This window comes from Melozone crissalis, unplaced genomic scaffold (genome assembly GCF_028551555.1).
Source record: "Melozone crissalis strain CALT ecotype California unplaced genomic scaffold, PUWL_Pcris_2 ptg000092l_1, whole genome shotgun sequence".
NCBI lineage: Eukaryota > Metazoa > Chordata > Aves > Passeriformes > Passerellidae > Melozone > Melozone crissalis.
In genome coordinates, this window is record NW_026535869.1 from 1,445,875 (window position 1) to 1,458,464 (window position 12,590).

The window sequence follows — 12,590 nt, forward strand, 5'->3', positions numbered from 1 at the left end:
GGACTGCATTAAAGCAGGATTTACCTCCTGGTGCCTGATACTGTGCAAAACCAAACTGCACACCACAAAAACTTCACCTTTTTTACCAGGAATAAAAGCATCCTACCAACAGAAACACCCATTGCTAGACAAAATAACTTTTACTCTATATAAAGTATTTATAACTAAATAAATTTTATTTACTTGTGTTTATACTAAATAACCGTTACTCTAAACAGAAATATTTCACAGTATTTCCTGCTCTGGAGCTAACAGCCATGCCAGCCTGCAGTGGGAAATTAAAATTACAAACAAACACTGCAGCACTACGTTATTTTTGTCCATGAAGCACAAACTACTCCAAGTTTGCTTGTATTTCATGAAATATTCATTTTACAGAGAAATGGAGAAAAATCAGAGAGCAAAATAGCCAAAGCCCAAATAAAACCCAATGGCAAAGCCAGACGTGAATCAATATAAATTAAATCTCTGATCTGCAGCTCTTCTTACAGAAAAAAAAATTTAAAAAAATTAAATTTTATTTCCTTCATGTGTTCCAGCTTCTCTCCTTCATTCCCAACAAACCCCAGCCAGGAGGGAGCAGGGAATAAAAGGAATAAAAGGAATAAAAGGAATAAATGGAATAAATGCTGCGAGCCTTCGCAGAGATCATGGGGAGATTAAAGTGCAGCAGGATTTGGTTGTGTGCAGTAATTCCTGTGTCTGCTCCTCGCTGCACTGGGGGATTATCTGCTGCCAACACAACTGCAGCACTGCCCAGCTCTGCTCTTTTCACTCCTGCAGCTCTCAAGAATTCAAAAAGTTCCTTGGCCAAGCAGCTGTTGGTTGTTTTTTGCTAAAATGCCAAAAGTGTACTCCTCTCACTGCTACCACAGTGAAAAATGCAAAATTAAATCCTCCAATGTTATAATTAGCCAATAATGGTGGAGCATTTTGATGCTTGGACTGCATGGGATCTGTGATGCACGTTAACAAATCTGAAAGAAGTTTTATTTTGGTTATTTTGGGGATTTCAGAGCACGCCCAGGTGGGCTCTGAGTGCTTCATCAGAGCAGTGCACAGCCTGCACACCATTAATGTGACTGATATAAAAACCACATTTATGCAGCTCTCAGTAAAGGAAATGCCAGCACTGGTTGTACTCAGTATTTCCTGCTGCACTCCACCTCCAAACACTGCAAGTGAAACAGGCTTTAAATGGGATTATCAGGGAAATAAATGGGAATTGGCTGGCAGGGATGGTCTGGGGGGTTCCTTCTCACTGCAGTGACACAGCAGAAAATCCATCCATTCCTACCCCAAAACATCCACACAAAAACCCAACAACTCTCGCTCAAATACAGCAAAAATGAACAAAAATGCTCTCCCCATCTTGCTGCCTTAAAGCATCACAAAATTACACAAAAATCCCTCGTGTTCCCTACAAAAATGCCCAAAAAATATCATTTTGTGCACAGAGAACAACAACATTGGCTGGCAGGGATGGTCTGGGGTTTCCTTCTCACTGCAGTGACACAGGCAGAAATCCATCCATTCCTACCCCAAACCATCCACAAAAAAACTCAACAATCCTCACTCAAATACAGCAAAAATGAACACTGAGCAGAAAAATGCTCCCCATGTCACCAAATTACCCCAAAATCCCTCGTGTTCCCTACAAAAATACCCAGAAAATTCCATTTTGAGCACAGAAAACAACAACAACCACACCAAAAGCTCGACTCCAGGTGATTCATTTCCACAAAAACCTTAAATGCAACCTCAGCCCAGGCTGAGCATCATCCCCAAGGCTTTCTCAGCTCCCTGGGTACCTGTTTGGAATTGCTGCTTTCCATAAGTTCACTGCAGAAATTCACACTACCAGGGAACCCTGCCAGTGTTCTCACAGAACAAAATAATCAGGCGTAAGAAATGTGCCCAAGAGTTGATAAAGGAGGAAAAGCAGCAGCAAAGAGACACCAAGGACTCGGCAAACAGCTCAATAATATTGATTAACGCCAGGATGACAGTGTTGGATTTGGGGAGCACAGTGATAGGCTCACTGCTTGTCTGAAATGCAGATTTTTCCTCCCAACAAAAGGTTTTTTTCAGCACAACCAGGATCAGTTCTCACCTCTCTTCACAACATGAGATGGTGGCAACTCACAAGCACAGTCTGCAGCCCAGTTCTCTACTCAGTGCACAAAATTCCTGTACTAGAACATCTGTATGTACATCTGTATCCATCCAGACATAGATATATATTTTATCTGCCACTTTCTCCTTCACAGTACCAACATCACCCACTGAAACATCCCTACTGCTCACTGAGGTCCATGTTTCAATATCTATGAAACAAGGACTTCAATATCTACCATGTTTTTGAGATTTGTACAAAGAAAAGGAGCCCAAATCTCCCCTTTTCTGGATTTTTTCAGCTCAATAACACCTCACCTCACACTGCCCCAGAGCAGCTGAAGTTACATAAAACCACATCACCAGAGGACTGCTGTGTTAGTCCCTGTCATTCCCAAACCCACACAATCCGGGATTTCCATAACCTTTACCTGGGAGAAATCCTGTTATTCCCAAACCCACACAACTGAGATTTCCATAACCTTTACCTGGGAGAAATCCTGTTATTCCCAAACCCACACAATCTGGGATTGCCCTAACTTTTCCTGGGAGAAATCCTGTTATCCAAACTCACACAATCTGAATTTCCCAACCTTTACCTGGAAGAAATCCTGTTATTCCCAAATTCAATTGCCCCAAACTTCACCTGTGAGAAATCCTGTTACTCCCAAACTCACAAATCTGTCATTTCCCCACTCTTTTACTGGGAGAAATCCTGTTATTCCAAATTCACACAATCTGAATTTCCCCACTCTTAACGTGGGAAATCCTGTTATTCCCAAATTCACACAATCTGAGACTTCCATAACATTTACCTGGGAGAAATCCTGTTATTCCAAAGCTCACAAATCTGCCATTTCCCCAACCTTTACCTGGAAGAAATCCTGCTATTCCCAAACCACACAATCTGAGATTTCCATAACATTTACCTGGGAGAAATCCTGCTATTCCCAAACTCAATTGCCTCAGCCTTTTGCTGGGAGAAATCCTGTTATTCCAAACTTACACAACTGAAATTTGCCCACCTTTACCTGGAAGAAATCCCGTTATTCCCAACTCACAAATCTCTCATTTTCCCAACTTTTACCCCCTCCAAGTTTCCCAACACAATCACGACCTCGAGCTTGGCCTGCTGAGATCCCAACTGTCCAATATTTAATTTTACCCCCCAGCTGCCCGAGGAGCCAGGCAGAGCTGGGGGTGAACATTTGAGTATTTTGTGCCCATTTGGCAGGGCACAGCTCCGGGGCACTCAGGGCTGTCCTTCCCCAGCCACTGCCCGGTTCTGCTGCTCTCAGCCCCTCCACTTGAATGGAATAAAAACCCTTTTGAGCACCACAACCCCAGAGCCTGCACAATGCACATCAGAGCTCCTTTGAGAGGCTGATTAACATGCAAGGACAGGCTGGGCTCTGAGGAACCCATCGAGCATCCCCAGCCCGAGCTGCCCTCAATCCCTGCTGTGTTTATTTCAAATTAATGCCACAGATCAGAGCCCACTTTGCCAATATTGCGCCAACACCTCCAATGTGGCTGCTCCTATTTTAGATTATGAAATAATGCCACAGATCAGAGCCCAGTTTGTGCCAACACCCTCAAACTGGTTGTTCCTGTTTTAAAATTGTGCAATAATGCCCCAGATTAGAGAGCCCAGTTTGCCAATATTGTGCCAACACACCAATGTGGCTGCTCCTATTTTAAATTATGAAATAATGCCACAGATCAGAGCCCAGTTTGCCATTTTGTGCCAACACCTCCAAACTGGTTGTTCTGTTTTAATTTTTGCAATAGTGCCATCATCAGAGCCCAGTTTGCCAATATTGTGCCAACACCACCAATCTGGTTGTTCCTATTTTAAAATATGCAATAATGCCACAATCAGAGCCGACTTTACCAATACTGTGCCAACACCACCAATCTGGCAGCTCCTCCTCTGGTTTTATTCCAACCAGCCCTGAATATCCCACATTAGAAGTAAAAAAATGGGATTTCAATTTTTGAATGCTTAATGCACATCAGTCTTCACTGTAAAAAGAACTGCACTTTGTAAATAAATTTTAGGGGTTTTTCTCCATAAAACAAGGACAATTACAATCCTACAGTTTGATTTCAGGGACAATTAACTAAACTCTGCAGGAATATATTGCAGTTGTAGTAACATTTAAAGTATTTTTTATACAGTTGCTTTTGGGACAAGAGATATTAAACATCTGGGAAAGCCCATTTAAATATGGAGGCAACGATTTTCTATTTCATTGTCTAAAATCTTCATCACTTTATTTCATCATTATCACCTGCTCAATTCCACAGCTCAGCCAGGGCTCTCCTCTGGAAAGGACCTTGGATTTCACTGATTCTGACAAAACTCTGCCCAAAACGTGGCCTGGATGTTACCTGGCTCATTTCTACCTCTAACCCTTCATTTCACACAATTCCCCATATCTGTACACAGATTTTCCCATTCATGTCTTTGCAGTCACATTCCAAGTTAATCAATGTGGTAAATTACAATTAACCATAAACCAGCAACAAACAATTAACATTCTTGTTCCTCCTAAAGATTCAAGGGTGAGAAATGTCATGACATAAACAAAGAAGGAAAAGTGAATTAAATATTCAAATAAGCTTCTATTAGAACTGTTTTTAGAAGAGTAGAGGTGGAAAATCACAGAATAATTGGGGTTGGAAGGGACATCTTGAGGCTATCCCAGTGCAGGAGGGGAAGGCAGGAGGTCACCAGGTGTGTTCTGAAAGTCCATGGATGGAGAATCCACAATCTCTCCACTCAAACTGGTCCAGGATTCATCCAACAAAAAAAAAAAAAAAATCAAAAAAATAAAACAATAATTTAAAAAAATGGGATTTTGGTGTGTTTTCATATGCAGAGAGGATTTGCTGTGCTGTATTCCAGTTTGTTCTGTTGCTGGGAGATCCTGGCTGTCTTCACTCCTTCCCAGCAGGGATTTATGCACATCCACATCCCTGGAGCCTTCTCTCAGCCTCTTCTCACACCAGAGATGCTCCTCCAGTCCCTCTGCAGTAAATCCACTGGTTGTGCTCCACAACTGGAGCTCACACTCCAAACGTGGCCTCAGCAGTCAGGAGCAGGTGGATTTTCAGAGAATTAACCCAACTTGCCTGATTTTAACAACAAATTGTGGAAAGTACCAACCCTGATTTACCCAACGGCTGTACCAGTCTGAAAAATTCAGCTAGAAAGGAAACATAAATATTTCTGCTCAAGCATGATGAGATTGACAATTCTGCAACAATCAAGCAGTCAAGAGTTTCTTTAAATGGGTTTTGTCCTGTCCAGTGATGCCCTGGTGAAGTGATGGACATTTAACTCAAAATAAATCAAATCTGCTTCCCATTTTAAGAAATTGACCATTTCAATGGATTTCCCAAATATTTTTCCACGTTATTCTTCCCAGGTTGCACTGAACCAGCCCACTCCCATTTTCCCAACTCCCCCTGTATCTGTCCTGTCACAAGATCAGGATGCAAATAGAGGATGGATCAGCCCTGACACAGATCCCATTACTGCCCGCAGCCCCAAATGGATTTCTTGCATCAGGGGTGGGACATGGCCCTGCTGGGCCAGAACAACAGGAAAGGCTGTGGGATCAGGGGCTCTGTCCCCTCTCTGACCTGGATTTCATCCTGAATTCCCCTGGGACCTTTGGTGCCTCCATCCCTGGGCAGGGCAGGAGCACTGAACCCACCCTGAGCCATTACAGAGCAAACACAGATTCCTGAAATCCCACCCCCTTTCCCACCCCCAGCTCTGCTTCTGCAGAGCCAAGTGCAGACATTCATCTCCAGGCACAAGCACAGTTTTTATCCTGTTCTCGCTCTGTGATTTCTGCTGCAAGCACCAGCTCTCCATCCCAATTATTATTCACGTTGGAGAATTGAGATAACTCCCCCTGCTCTTAAGCACAGCTCTCTGTGACTCTACCCCACAGCTGCTGCTGCTGCTGCTTCAGAGGAATCTAAAGCAATTTGCACTTGCTGTGCAGGATAAACCTCCCATTGTGTGCTGTTCCCCCAAAATCAGCTTTTCCGGCAGCTGGGCCGAGGCTGCTGATGCCCCACATTTGTCCCAGGCAGAATTGAGCTGAAGCACCTCCAGTACACAAATTCTTGGGTCAAAAGCGACCTCAGAAGGCAAAGCTGTAACAGGGTCCAAAAAATGCCTCTGGGGAAGTTTTCAGGTGGTTTTGGGTATTTTAAAAGATGTCAGCACCTCCCTTGGTGGGGAATCCTCCCCTGGGGGCCCAGTTATTCCCATTCCTCCCTGGGGGCCCAGTTATTATTCCCACTTTTCCAGTTCATAAACAACAAGGAAAACACAATTCTGTTTCCTTGTCATTTTCAAAGTGAGCATTTACAAGTGAGTGGCTTTGCTTGTTTCACATCGTGGGAAAGGACAGAATTGGGGAATAAACAAAGAAATCAACGCCCTCTTTACAAAGCACCTGAAAACACTGCCCTGGTAGCATCAGATCCTTGGAACAGCCCAAGGTGTTGTGGCACAAGGCTTGCCACATGGAATCAGAGCCCCTGAGGCTGGGAAAGCCCCACAAAGCCATGAGTCCAAGCTGTGAGCAGTCCCCACCCTGCCCAGAAATTCTTTGGACACCTCAGGGATGGGGAATCCAAAGCTCCCAGGGCAGTCCTGCCCAGGTTTAACCCTTCCCATGAGGAAATTCTTCCTGAAATTGCTTTTTGTGCAACCAGAGAATCGTTAAGGTTGGGATAGACCTTTAGGATCATCAAGTGTCACTGTCAACCCTGCAGCAGCACCGTGTTCAGCACCAAACCCTGCCCCGAGTGCCATTTCTGGGCACTTGCAGGGATGGAGACTCCATCCTGTGTGTGTCACTTAGGTCTGGAATCTGCATCACCGACCCTATGGAGAGGGATTATCTGCTTTACCATCAACACAGTGCAAAGCACTGGATTTAAGGCCATACATTCATTTAATCTCAATTTTATCCTCGATTTTGATCCGTTTGCCTCCATTCCACGTGCACTGCACACCCAAACCCCCATGCAAACCTCCCTGCAGTGTCTGCCCGAGCCAGTCCCAGGGGCAGGCAGCAGCAGGAGCTGCCATTTGGCTCCGGGTCACTTCAAAAGGCATCGTTGCTAATGAGCAGCTGCATTTCCCCACCAGGAACCAGAAGGGCCCTGCTGCCAAGCCCTGCTCATTTCCATCGCCGTGCACAGCCAGCCCTTTGCTCCATGCTAATGTGTTTTCCTAAACAAAAGGAGCCACAGCCAGCCCAGAGCTGACCTTCACATTTGCTCCGGTGATTTGGATGCCTCAAAGTCTATTTGCCTGGTGGCTCTTTTTTTTTTCGTTTTTTTTTTTTTTAAATCACATTAATTCCTGAAAAAAACATGCGCAAAGGAACCATCCAGGAGCTGCTGGGAGCCGTAGTTCCCTGCCAGACACACCCTCAGCCCAGTTATTCCCATTCTGCCCGTTTATAAACAGCAAGGAAAACACAATTCTGTTTCCTTGTCGTTTTCAAGTGAGGGTTTACAAGCGAGTGGCTTTGCTCGTTTCACATCCGTGGGAAAGGAGAGATTGGGGAAATTAACAAAGAAATCAACACCCTCTATATATATATTTGTATATATACACAGAGCACCTGGAAAACACTGCCCTGGGAGCATCAGATCCTTGAAGCTTTCTCAGAATTCCCTGCATAAAAGCCACCACACAATTCCAGGGGAAACAGCTCCTCCCAGGCTGCCTGCAGAGGCATTTGGGCAAGTTCATATGCCCATCTCACGCTGAACACACTGCAAAGGACGATGCTTCCAAAACCACGCCAGAAACCCACCCCAAACCCCCAGAAATGTGCCTTTTTTTCTATCACCAGGTGTGTAAAACAACGAGGAAAACCGCAGGGCGGCCTTTGAAATGAGGAAATAAACTGGGCTTTTGTCTCCCCCCCCGAGCTGGTCCCTCTGCTCCTCGCAGACTGATGGCAGCAGATGCAGGATCCCCTCCTCCTCCTCCTCCTCCTCCTCCTCCCCCAGCAATTGGTTCTGCTTCCCTGGCAGCCCGTGCAGGAAAGCCATGGCATCGCCCTCCCACCCCAAACAAACAGGAAACCATCAAACCCCCCCTGGCATTGTGTACCCAGCGCCTGCACCCAGGCAGAGCAGTTATCCTTAAAATACATTTCTGGAGGCCAGCCAGGAGAAGTGAAGGCACTTTCAGCCTGGAGAGCAGCCACAATGTTTAACACTTCAAAACCGGGTGATTGGGGAGGCTACTCATTTGAAATGTCCTTAAAAAAACCTCTGACAAAACACACACACTAAAAACTCCTCCCCCCCTGAAAAATACCAAACCCAGCCCAAGAGCCAATTGGGGAATTTTCAAGTTCATGTGTCAAGGGGATAAAGTTTGGTACCAAATCCTCTCTATTCTTTAGGAAATAACAGTTCTCAGGATGCACATGAAAGGAGAGGAGCCATCTGCTCTGTCTATAAATCAGCTTCTGCATTATCAGGGAATGTTTTAATTTTACAGCAGACTAAATAAAATAAATCATCACTACCAGAGGCCACGGGGGTACACACGAAATGTGGAATTATCCTAAAAGCCATAAAAACACGGTTTGGTTGTGAGCCCACCCCACAACTGTGCTCACACAACAGTTTCCTCAGGGATTCCTCACTGATGAGTATCTCCCTCTTGCCTCCTCTTACATTTAAGCTTAAGGTTTCTTTAGCAGCACAATCAGAAAATAAATAGAAATAAATAAAACACCCTCTTGCACTGACATCTCCACAGCTTTCAAGCAAAATTCCTTCTCCCCCATGACAGAGTGGGGAAAAAAAGCAGGAACACAAGCAGAGCATCCTTTAGGGTGGAAAGCAGAGCTGGATGCGCTTGGTGCTGCTTTCACCATAAACACTGCTGCTGCTTTGTTCTAGCTTTTTAATATTTTATTTGGTTTTTGTGTTCTCCATTTTGTGCTGATTTAACAGATCCAGCTGTGCAGCTCCCTAGGCAGCCTCCATATTCATAATTATTATTATTGGATAAACATGCATTCGAGTGGGGCAACAGCTGATATGCAGATAATTTTTCTTTTGCTTACTCCCATTTATTTCCCCTGAGGGGAAAAAAAAAAAAACCCAAAAAAAACTAAACCCCGAAGCGAGGCGCTTTATTGTGGGCTCCCCCAGCTGAAAAGGCGGCGGGGCTGTGTCGGGGCTGTGTCAGGGATGTGGGATGCGAGGGTGTGGCCGGGCAGGATGCGGAGCTGGGCAGGGCAGGAGCGGCTGGAACGGGAGCGCGATCCCCCCGCCACGCACAGACCCCTCACAAACGCTCTGGGGTTTTATTTTAATTAAACAGAGCCCAAACGGAGAGCCGGGCAGGGCTCGGGGTGGGTGCCGATGTTAAACAGGTGGCTCGGGTCTGGCAGCAGCCCTGGGGACGCTGGTGGCACTGTCACCGCGACAGCCACTGTCACCAGTGCCACCGCGACTGCCACCGTCACCGCCAGCGCAGACAGAGCCCCAGCGGCGGTAATTGCTTAAGGAGATAAAAATCCCCAGCGTGGGGAGGAGGCAGGGACGGAACGCGGCAAGGACAGACACACCGACAGCTCCGGGGAGCGCGGGGACGCGGACACGGCACCGGGGATATCCCGGAGCGCAGCCAGGCGCGGGACAGCTGCGAGGGGGCGATGGCACCGCCAGCCCGGAATGCTCCCCAGGGACGGGGGACAAGGGCTGGGGAGCACGGGACAGCACGGGACGCGGAACAAACACCGGCGGAGCGCAGCGCGGCTCGGGAGCGCTCCCCGGGGAGCGCCGGCACGGACAGCGCCGGGGAGGAGGGACGGACGGACGGATGGATGGCTAGCATAGAGATGCGGCTCGGAGCGGGGATGGAGCACACGGGGATGCGGCTCGGAGCGGGGATGGATGGATAGCACAGGGATGCCGCTCGGAGCAGAGATGCAGCTCAGAGCAGGGATGCAGCTCGGAGCAGGGATGGATGGATGGCACAGGGATGCAGCTCGGAGCAGAGATGGAGCACACAGGGCTGCAGCTCGGAGCAGGGATGCATGGATAGCACAAGGATGCAGCTCGGAGCAGAGATGGATGGATGGCACAGGGATGCAGCTCGGAGCAGGGATGGATGGATAGCACAAGGATGCAGCTCGGAGCAGGGATGCTGGCTGGGGCGGGGCCGGCGCAGGTGTGGCCGCTCCATCCCGCCGCTCCCAGCCCACCTGCCGCTCCCGCAGCCGGGCGGGGGCGACCCGGGCGGTGACCGGCGGCTGCCGAGCGGCCACGGCGGGGCCACCGCACCACGGCTCGCGCCCGGGGCCGCTCCACAACGGCAGCGCCCCGCGCCCCTCCTTTTTCTCTTTTTTTTCTTTTTTTTTTTTTTCTTTCCTCTCCCTCTCCTCCTTCTCCTGTTATTATTCCGGCCGCTCCACGGCGATCGCATCCCTGGCTGCGCCCCTGGCCGCGTCCGTGCCCCGGGCGGGCGGCGGAGGGCGGCGGCCGCGGGAGCATCCCCGAGCCCGCCGCGACCCCGCACGCAGCATCCCCTCCGCGCCCATTGTCTGCGCCCCCCGCGCAGCGAGCCCGGCCCCGGGGGAGCCCAGCCCAGCGCAGCCCAGCCCGGCTCGGCACCCTCCTCCTCCTCCTCCTCCTGCTCCCGCTGCCGTCTCCGCCACCCCGCGGCCCCGCCGAGCCCCCGCAGCGCGGGGTCCGCCCGAGCCCATTGTTCGCGGCGCGCCCCCGGCCCGCCGTACCTGCGGCCCGCAGCAGGACGAAGGCGCAGGGCAGCACGGCGAGCGGCAGCAGCATCGCACCGGCGGGAGGGAGCGGCGGGCCGGGGCTGCGGGCGCGGGGAGGGCGCGGGAGCCGAGCCCGGCGTGGCCGCTCCGCTCAGCGCTGCGCCCGCCGCGTCCCGGCGCCGCCTGACGGCGCTGACTGACGGACCGCAGCGCCCCGATCCCTGCGCGCCGGGACACAGAGATCCATCCGCCAGGGGAAATAGTGCCGCGCTGCTGCGCGCCGTGGGGGGGGGGGGAAAGGGCTTTGTCTGGGGAGTGAGGGAGCAGAGGAATAGGGAAATAGTTATTGTTCATTGGTATCGTGTTGTTGTTCATTATCGTAGCATCATTACTAATTGTTACTCTATGATATATTTATTGCATGATAATATAATATAATATAATATAATATAATATAATATAATCATATAACATTGCATTGCATTGCATTGCGTTATATTACATTATATTACATTACATTGCATTGAGTTATATTATATTACATTACATTACATGATATTATATTATATTATATTACATTATCATTAATTATCATAGCATCATTATTACTCTTATAAAATAATATTATAGTATTAGAATATCAATTACTCTAATGTGTATATAATGTGTATTTAATAGGTATGTAAATATGTGTATATTATATGATATGTATTATGTGCTATAGAAAGTAGGTAGTTAATATTTATGCAAAAAAATATTGTAATATTATTATATATTAGAAAAACAGTGCATATTATGTATAGGGTATATAGGTTTGTACACATTATATATTTTTATGCTATATCTATTTATATATGTTATATATTTTTATATGTTATATATATGTTTATATATGTATATATATTTATACATGGTGTATATGTCTATATGTGTTATTTATATTTATGTATGCTATATATAAATATATATGCTATATATGTTTATATATGTCATATATGTTTATATATGCTTTTTTTGCAGCAGCAGCAGCAAGCCAACCTTGTCCTCAGAGTATTTGGAATAAAAACCTCAGGAAGAAATACCCCTCTATCCTGAAAACAATTAGCTGATTTCTACACATTAGGTTTAGTTTTTATTATGGAGGGCACTGAGCTTGCAGCAATTATTACCCAAATTTTCGAGATTAAATGTCTGTGAGCTTGGCCTGAGAAGAGCAACCCCAGAAGAGAACACAGCAGGGTTCCACAACATCTTTATTTTTATTTGCGTGGGCAGATGATGACAGGACAAGGGCGATGGTTTCAGGCCTGCAGAGGGGATGTGTCAATGGAATTTTGGGGAGGAATTTCTGCCCCATCCCTGGGAATGTCAAGGCCAGGCTGGAGCACCCTGGGACAGTGGGAGGTGTCCCTGCCACCTTGTGAAAATGACCTTTAGAGCTTCCAGAATAAGTTCACAGGCTGCTATTGACACAATTTTATAAACTGAGGGGTTTCCATGAAATCCCAGTCCTCCATAAAAATCAACAAAAGAGTCAAACCCTTGCAAAGCAGGAATATTCCTCTGTGGTAAGCAATAGCTTGGAGAGAACATCACATCAATTAAGGCAGCTCTTCTTGCCTGCAAGCTGACATCCCCAAAAATTGGAACAGAAGGATCTGTGAGGAGAGAATATTGCACACA

General features: G+C 47.3%; 1 protein-coding gene across 10 annotated transcripts in view; it reads right to left on the reverse strand.

Moving 5' to 3' along the window:
* NCAM1 (neural cell adhesion molecule 1) overlaps window positions 1–11,028 on the reverse strand; it is an 87,693-nt gene extending 76,665 nt beyond the window's left edge. For all 10 annotated transcript variants that reach the window (XM_054291438.1, XM_054291437.1, XM_054291436.1 and 7 more), the window contains exon 1: window positions 10,923–11,028. In XM_054291438.1, the coding sequence (XP_054147413.1) occupies window positions 10,923–10,977 (55 nt within the window). In that variant the 5' untranslated portion in view covers window positions 10,978–11,028. The remainder of the gene's footprint in view (window positions 1–10,922) is intronic.
* Window positions 11,029–12,590: the final 1,562 nt, after the last annotated feature.